This window comes from Rhopilema esculentum, chromosome 14, assembly GCF_057945365.1.
Source record: "Rhopilema esculentum isolate cy_ngs chromosome 14, ASM5794536v1, whole genome shotgun sequence".
Taxonomy (NCBI): domain Eukaryota; kingdom Metazoa; phylum Cnidaria; class Scyphozoa; order Rhizostomeae; family Rhizostomatidae; genus Rhopilema; species Rhopilema esculentum.
In genome coordinates, this window is record NC_142828.1 from 4,319,686 (window position 1) to 4,328,260 (window position 8,575).

The window sequence follows — 8,575 nt, forward strand, 5'->3', positions numbered from 1 at the left end:
GATGTCTTCAGTCCACCTGCAACTTGCTATTTACGCCTCTAAGTAACAAATTTCTTATGGCTGACTAAACCCTCGTCGCATTTCACAGGTAGCTTTTTGCGATTACTTTTCTTTCATTGGAAACCCTGCTTTTGTGAAATATAAAAGCTTCTTTCCCGCGGAGTCCTTTGTAACCAGGTTAGTTTTATTACTGTTTTTAACCTTATGGACATTTTCGCCTCGTCTATGTAGGATATTTTTCAATTTAATCTTATTTAAGCGATAAGACGTTATTGATATGTTTATCAATGATGCTGATGATCTCTAGGCCTAAATATATCTTTTGATTTCTGCTATGTGATCTCAAGGTGCAAGGCATTGTGTTCTATTACGTCATTCTGGAATTATTTTTGTATTTCACTTAGCGTCATTTTCATAATCTAAGGAAAAGTGCATTTAATTTCTTTTGCTAGTCGTTAAAAATGGAATACTAACAATTAACACATATAACTGAAGTGATTATAAATTTCCAGTCATGTTGCTCGTGATAACATTAGATTTGTCGACTGTAGCGATTAATACTATCATTAATTCAAGGTCCTCTTGAGACAGACGTCCCGGAACCTATTTCCTAGTCTGACTTTCAAAGAGAAAGGAGTTTCCTGAAATTTCACTTTAGTCAAGGGTTTTTATACAGAAGATGGCAGCTGGGATGCCGAAGGTAGTGATGGTGACAGGAGGCAGTGGTCTTGTTGGTTATGCTTTGCAGCAAATAGTAAAGAAAGAAAACAGGACTGACGAGACATGGGTGTTTCTTAGCTCAAATGATGGTGATCTTACGTAAGCTCGTTAGAATCTTGTTGAAAACTTTGAGATTATAATTTTCACGGTCCATGGAAAACGGAAATTTTTTGGTGGTATAAAATGGAAAAATTGGCTTTAGTAGGTCTTAAAATGTTTGCTTTTATCAAAGCCATATTTTTAAGAAAGGAATTATTCATAATTTTCATAGAATTTAGAAAAAAATGAAACCAAACAAAGCTCGGTAAGCTCGCCCTATTTAGATGATCAAAATCTTATCCGTTACGATTGGGAATTTTTTCGTTTTAAAGAAAGCAAGATGATGTACGAAAAATATTCGAAAGGCATCAACCGACACACGTTATTCACTTGGCGGCTATGGTTGGAGGACTTTTCAAAAACATGGCTAGAAACCTAGATTTCTTCGTGAGTAAAATCTCATTATTGACTGTGTTTATGCAAAGCTATAGAACCTCTTTTGTATGTAGCCTCCTTAACCCCTTCGCAGATAACCTGTGATTACCCTGAGAAAGCAGGACCAAATGATTCCATTTTTGACTGCTGCTTTACATAAATTCTTCATTCATCGCTTTCTCTGTTTCTTCCTCTTGGTGTCACTGTCCTTTTTTAATCTGTTCTATTCTTTGTATTGTCCTGCTCAGCCTACCTGCTCCCTTTCTAGTCCAGTTTTCTTTCTACATTACTTGATCCATATCCTCGTTGCCACCAATTTCAATCTTGCTTTTTTTCAAATTTACATTTCTCATCATCTATGATTAGGTTTTCTTTTTCCCCTTTGTGTCCTTGTTTTTTTTTCTATCTGAAATGTTTAAATGACAGTCACCATGGAGCAGAAGCTTTAGCCCCCCCCCCCACCCCCCACGTTATGCAAAATGCCAAACATGCAAAATATCAAAAAATGAGTCACCAGTAAAGCCTCTTTTTATTAGGTCTTTTGCCCCCTCCCCCCACCCCTTTTAGACCCCTCACTTTTTCAGCTCTCCACGCTGCCTGATTAGTCGTCCTGTGGTTCTTTCTTAGTAATGTTGAAGCATTTTTCATTAATTAATAATGCGTTTACGTGGACAAATTCTTTAGTGTCTCCTAACAGATGTCCTTTTATTCAGCTGACTTCCTCATATTTGCTTCTTCTTGCTTATTTTCACTTATGGACATTTCAATTCAATTTTAGCGAGTGAACAGTCTTATGAATGATAACGTGTTGAATCTTTGTTTTGAAACCAAGGTTTGTTGTCTTTTTTCTGTACTATATGCCCTTATAATTTTATTGGTACTAGCTACAGAATACCAATTCCTAACGACGTCCCATAACGTCCTCACCCTAACAGCAGAGATGTACTTTGCAGAGTTACTGTGCATTGTATTTCTCTATGTGGACACTGTATTTTGTAGAGGGTATCATTGTATCATAAAACCCATTTAAGCCCAGTTAGAAGCTATGGGGGACTTATTACTGGTCCCCCAGGGCTAAACCATATGCAATATGCAAAAAGAAAATAGCAGACCAAAATGCAAAGAGCAAAGAGAGGAACACATTTGGATTGCTAACATTTTTGAAAACATTAGATGATATTAAGCCCCCTGTAGGCCCCGTCGTCAAGTGGTAACATGTCTGTTGCTCAGCAAAAATTCATGCCTGAGTCCAATTTAAACCAAGTGACTGTTCTGAAATTATGGTAGCACTTTACTTCCCCAAAAAAATCATCAATATTTCAAGAAAAATAATAAGTAGCTCTTGTTTTTAACTGGAGCCTTTTTCTAGAAGTCAGTTAATTATTTTCCTTAAGATAAGAGTTTTTGCATTGCAATTCGTTGTGAAGTTGTATAGAGTTTTCATATAAAACCTAGACGGTAACTCGTGTAACTGTCACTACGCTGTAACTGTGAGTTTTAAGCCTAAAATCTTTCAAAAGTATGAAATCTGATCGACCTATGCTTTTTTGGTATATTCGTGTTCATAGTTGCTGCTTCCTGCCTGTTTTTAGGTACAAAAATGCATTTCCTGTTTATCAACATGTATTTTCCCAGACGAAACAACATTTCCCATTTCTGAAAGCATGGTACACGATGGTCCACCCCACAAATCTAACTTTGGATATTCTTACGCGAAAAGGATGCTTGATATACAAAACAGGTTAGTTTGACAAAACCGAGAGAAATATACTGTACTTTTTTATATTGTACTTTTCTATATTGTAAATATTGTACTTTTCCGCACATTTCCAATACTTTGAAGGAAAATTGAAAGATATGTGGGGCACCATTTGGACCCTTTGCCTCCCCCCTCTGTGATCTCATCCTCAGCACGCTACTGTCGACTTCCTTGCTGATACTCTTACACCCATTCAAATCTATATGCTGCCGTTATATTGCTAAGTACCCACAATAGTTTTAACACCACTTCTTCTACACAGGGCTTATTTTGAGCAATACGGATGCCGCTTTACAAGTATCATTCCTTGCAACATATTTGGTCCAAATGACAATTATAATCTGGAGGACAGTCATGTTATTCCTGGATTGATACACAAGACATATTTAGCTAAAGGTTAGACATATTTGCTACAATTCCAGTTAATTACCTAAAGTCAAGCACTCGCTAACCCTTTTCTGTCTTATCTGATTATTTTTCTACGCTTAGCCATCCTTTTTCTTCTTTACTCCGAATGCATTGTTGACGATGCAGTAAAACCTCGGTTCGGTAAAATATTTCCGAATTAAGGGTTCCCTCATTCTAAAAAATGACAAATACGTTGTTCGAATATTTCTTTCTATTATTTTATCAATCCTCAAATATCTCTAAACATTGTTTGGAGATCTCGTATTCCCTGACTGTTGTAAAAAGTTCCGGTTTATTGAGTTTTCACTGCGCTATGCTACTTCATAAAAAGGATTTTTTATAAGTTTCAACCTTTTATGGGTGTGTGCGAGCATTTTTGAAGGAGATATAGTATCAAATTCTGCATAGGTTTTGTTTCATTTATTAATAGACTTCAATTCACCAATGAACTATATCTAGTATGCTCAAGATTCGCCTTATAAAAAAGTTTTGCTTTGAAAATTTATAATTTTTCTATCAAATTTTGGTACTTGAAGTCACAACCTGACACTTGCAGAAAAATCCAGTTTCAGAATAGAAAGCCATATATGAAATTGTCTAGTGTAGTCCTGAAATTTTGAGAAAGGTAACGACATTGGAAAATAAAGAAATTCATAAAAAATTTACTGTGCTCGGGTCATTATTCGACGTTTATACTCTGAAAAGAGTCGGACAAAAAGTGCTTCGGTATGCAATATTTCCTCTATTTCATGCCATCTTCAAATCATTGTCAAGACTGTTTCGATGAAAAAACGATTTTTGACTAGTTTGCTAAAAAAATCATTTTTGCCATTGAAATTAAAGCTTTCAACCATCGTATCTGTTTCTTCGTCTTTTTTTAAGCTTTTTGACAAGAACCTTAAATATCGGATAATATTTTACAAGGTTATTGACAATGCAAATCTATCGAAATTCTATTTTGATCCATCAACTCATTTTTTTATCTTAAGAGTCTGGTAGTCCTCTTGTCGTATGTGGAACTGGCAAACCAAGAAGGCAGTTTATTTATTCTTTGGTATGTTGTAATAAGTAGAGACATTGCTCTTGTATTACTTAAGAAGTTACTTAGTAGTGCTAAACAGATAAGCTTTGGTCTTTGAGGCGTACATCAAATTAAATTTTCATTTTGTCATCTCCTAAAGGATAAATAAAAGAAAAATGATTCAATGTTTCAATTTTGTAAATAAAAAATGATGTTGGCAAAAAATCAAGCTATTTAGGATGTTTTTCAAATTCTTATACGTCTTTTCAAACTTGTAATTAATTAGTTATAGAAATAACAAATTTTTTCAAAGATCAACAAGATCCTATTTGAATTTGTATGCAGACTTTTTTGTCCTCTTGCTTGAACATCCAGGGTTTACTTCGAGGCATTGTTAATGAAAAATTCCGTGGAAACAAATTTGAGCATCTATAACTTCGTTGAAGGTATTTTTGATTTCACTGGCATACGTTTACAAATTATAGAAGGTTATAGAATGCTTATTCAGAATGATCTTTGTTGCATATTCATTTCATTCTTTCAAGGATCTGGCACGCTTGATTATGCTAGTTTTGAGAGAGTATGAAGAGATTGAGCCAATAATACTATCAGGTAAGTATTTGCTATCATGCTAGCTGACTTTTGGAACTTTTAGAAATATGTAAAGAGATAAATGACTAATGAGCCCTAAGTTACATAAAGTCCTTATGGTCATGTCATGTTTATAAAACAAATTCATGGCTATGAAGTAACTTTTTACATAACAAATGTTTAGCAGCAAAATGCTTTGTTTTGTACTAGGTAAGAATGTAACAGTTTGACAATTTTGTACTATACTTGCTCTTTGTGCAATAGGAAGCCCGTTGATTGCGATAATCGACCAAGGGTGGACTGTCACAAAAATGCATCATCTGGGAAAAACAGAAAGTAGTTTTTTCAGCTAAAATTATATTTTTTCGAAATCACTAGTGATTAGAGAGTTTTCAAAAATACTTTACCATGAAGCATGTTAATTGAATAGTACACTTTTCCTTCAAGCATTACTAATTTGATCATGCCGGATAGACAGATTTTGTTCACAACCAAATTATTCTACTTTGATTTGTAAAAAACATTTAATGCTTAGAGCACTCTACTATTGAGGGGGGGGGGGGGTAATAATAATTTACCACCATTTTTAGGGCTTCACTTTTATTCCATCCGACTTTAACACTCATAATTCAAATTATAACTTTAATGCGTTGTACCATGTAATAGGTTAAGGTAACATGGTAACAAACAATTTAATATCAAGTTTCACGTTGATAATCTTGCTTACTTAAATCATTATTAATTTGTAATATTTTCTATTTCTCGTCCTGGAATGAACGGTCCTTATTTAAAGACAGCCTCTCTGAATTGCTTGAATTTTTACAGTGGATGAAACCAACGAAATATCCATACACGAAGTAGCAACTATGATTACGGATGCAATGGGGTTCAGCAATGGATTGCAGGTGAACAGTGATTTATTAGTTTTACTGTTTATCATTAAAGTTGACATACACCATTATACATACCTTTGCTGGCAACATCCCTGGGCGAAGGGGTGAGGGGGGCACCCGGGTGTACAAGAGCATTCTGATCATAGGCCTCGAAATGCTCTGCCTGGTGGATTGGCTGACGAGCTAGCAAGGAATCAAAATTACGAAACACAACAAATATACACAATATTTATATACATAGAAACCAGTTTAGTATTTTTTATTCGGACCCACCCCCATTTTATTTGGGCACAATACTCTAACAACAAACTGGACCCTAGGTCTTTTAATGGCACAATATTGTATGTGTGGTCTGGTGGGGTTGGTATTACATTGTTTTTTCTCAGTTTTTTGAGAAGCCGTGCTTGTTATTTTTGTATGGTTTCAATTCTGATCTTTGATACGCTTTAGATGAGATGATAATTATTGAATTCTCTTTTCAGTTCAACACGTCAAGACCTGATGGTCAATATAGAAAAACAGCAAGTAACTCAAAGTTACGAAAATACTGGCCTCATTTCGAGTTCACTCCAATAGATCAAGGTACGTCTACAAAATGTCTCTGAAACATGGATCGTTTTGGCAAGGGTGTAATGTTTGATCGTTTTGGCAAGGGTGTAATGTAAGACCGAGAGCTTTCAATTCATCACTAAGTGTCAAAATATTTGGGAAGATGATTTGGGAAAATTTTCTGAATTTTTTGCACTTCTCAGGTTACTTTTAGGAATTTTTGTTTGTTTTGGCATCGGAGCTAAATTGCCCCATTTCCTCTCCATAACCTTAACCTTCTGATGTTTTTGACAGTTTTCTCAAAGAGTTTGCGTAAATCAGTAATAGAACATAGAACTTTTTTCTGCACTAAGGTAAGCGGGCAATTTACAAAGCCAAAGAGAGAAAAGCATAAAATCCTTTTTCCCTGATTCCTAAAAATAACGATTTGATATAAACGTACTTGTTTTTCACTTCATATACTCTTTGTAGAAAAAGAACGGTGCTTGACCGCAATAGGTTCAAATTATGGTCTAATGCGCCAGGAGTGATAACTAATACTTTAACCAGCTCATGTGTTTCTTCACAGCAATCAAAGAATCGTGTGACTGGTTTGTTAGCAACTATGCTGGAGCCAGAAAGTGATATTCAATAGTACGTTAACTTTTCAAATATCTGATAATAAACAGTTATGTTTTTGTAAAAAGTGCTTTCCTATATTAGTAGCTACCTTATTAGGTAAACGATCGTGTATTTATCGTAGCATAATAGGCACTGCGGAGCAGGAGGTTGGAGGGCTCTAGACCCCTGCTTTTGCAAAAAGGCTAAATATTAAGCAATGGACCACCAGTTAAGCCTCTTTTTATTAAATCTTAGCCCCCTCCCTACTTTTTGTAGATCTCTCATTTCCTTCAACCCTCCGCGGTGACTGTATAATATATACCTTTGTGGCATTATAACTTTAGAATTTGATTGCTAAATTGAATCTTTTCCCCATTTGTACAATGTTGATTTTGTTAAGCAGACATTTATAACGCCTATACCAGTTACTTTTTCATTGTAACTGCAACTTAATACAGACATTAAGCATTTTTTTTGGTAAAAGGTATTGAGGCCGAAGTTGTCCGCTACCTTATTACAATACAGCAACCAAAGTGCCCCAAAAGCTTTAAATGCTCCCTACATTCCTTAAACTTTGCTAATGGTATTGAAATTTTCCTTTTTAGTCGTATCGCACTACATTTTATATGGTATTCATGTTATATGGTATTCAAGCCAAAAATATTTATTACCTTAAAAATAATCTTACTGACAACGATCTTTCTGAAAAAGCACTCTATTACCCTGTATAGATTTGTAGACGTATTCCAGTCAGGACGGTAATTCTGTCGTGTAAATTTTATAAAGGGAAAAATAGAGTTAGCAGAGAAAAATTATATAGAGTATGCAGTGGGTCATGGCACCACCAAGCAATTTATGATAAGTGTTATCGACACAGTTGAAAGGCAAACAACTTAAAAACAGTAATCGCTATTCTTTACCTATAGAAGTTATTTTCAGATTATCATTAGTACTTTTTATGACTTCATAATTTGATGTACAACAGATTTTTATTAATAATGAGTGATTTTATAAGGAATCTACATGTAGAGAATCGAATAAGTTAAGGAACTTATTCTGCAAAAGACAAAACTTTTATGAACTTTAAAAATTTTATTTGATAGGGTTTTCACTTAGGCAGTTTTGTAGTTCTATTTGAGGCAATGCATCATAGATATTATTTCATTAAGTTACTCCCATCAATAGTTTGTCGAGATTAATGACGACTTATACGATTTTTGAGATATATTCAAGGGGTGGATAAGACATTTAGGGCGATTGGCAGCTTGGACAAAGTCACCGACTCGACACCATTCTGCTTTTATAAATTACGACAATCAACAACAGGCAAATGGCGCTTGACACTATGACATAGTGGCTGAAGTTTGTTGCAATAGCACAGACAAACTTAGTTTAGTTCTGATCAAGCTGCCATGGATTCCACATCTTCAAAAGACAATGACCATAATTTCTTGCAAAAAATTGTCTTGCTTCAACTTTCTGGGGGGATCCAGCCCCTTGCCATCCCCCGGGATTTATGGCCCTCAATCCAGTGAAATTGAAAACCCCTCTATGGGCTCC

General features: G+C 35.1%; 1 protein-coding gene across 3 annotated transcripts; it reads left to right on the forward strand.

The window, feature by feature from the left end:
- The first annotated feature begins 3 nt into the window (after positions 1-3).
- Positions 4-8,242, forward strand: LOC135696206 (GDP-L-fucose synthase). Of its 3 annotated transcripts, none has more exons than XM_089112354.1 (11): positions 4-177; positions 577-819; positions 1,092-1,206; positions 1,973-2,026; positions 2,787-2,935; positions 3,216-3,349; positions 4,351-4,415; positions 4,928-4,994; positions 5,799-5,878; positions 6,349-6,448; positions 6,984-8,242. In XM_089112354.1, exons 2-11 carry the CDS (start codon positions 680-682, stop codon positions 7,037-7,039), a joined length of 960 nt encoding a protein of 319 aa, XP_088968480.1. In that variant the 5' UTR covers positions 4-177; positions 577-679; the 3' UTR covers positions 7,040-8,242. The 3 variants fall into 3 exon arrangements, with proteins under 3 accessions (XP_088968480.1, XP_065071586.2, XP_088968479.1); XM_065215514.2 differs by having other exon boundaries at positions 664-819; XM_089112353.1 differs by lacking the exon at positions 4-177 and having other exon boundaries at positions 204-819.
- The last annotated feature ends 333 nt before the right edge of the window (positions 8,243-8,575 follow it).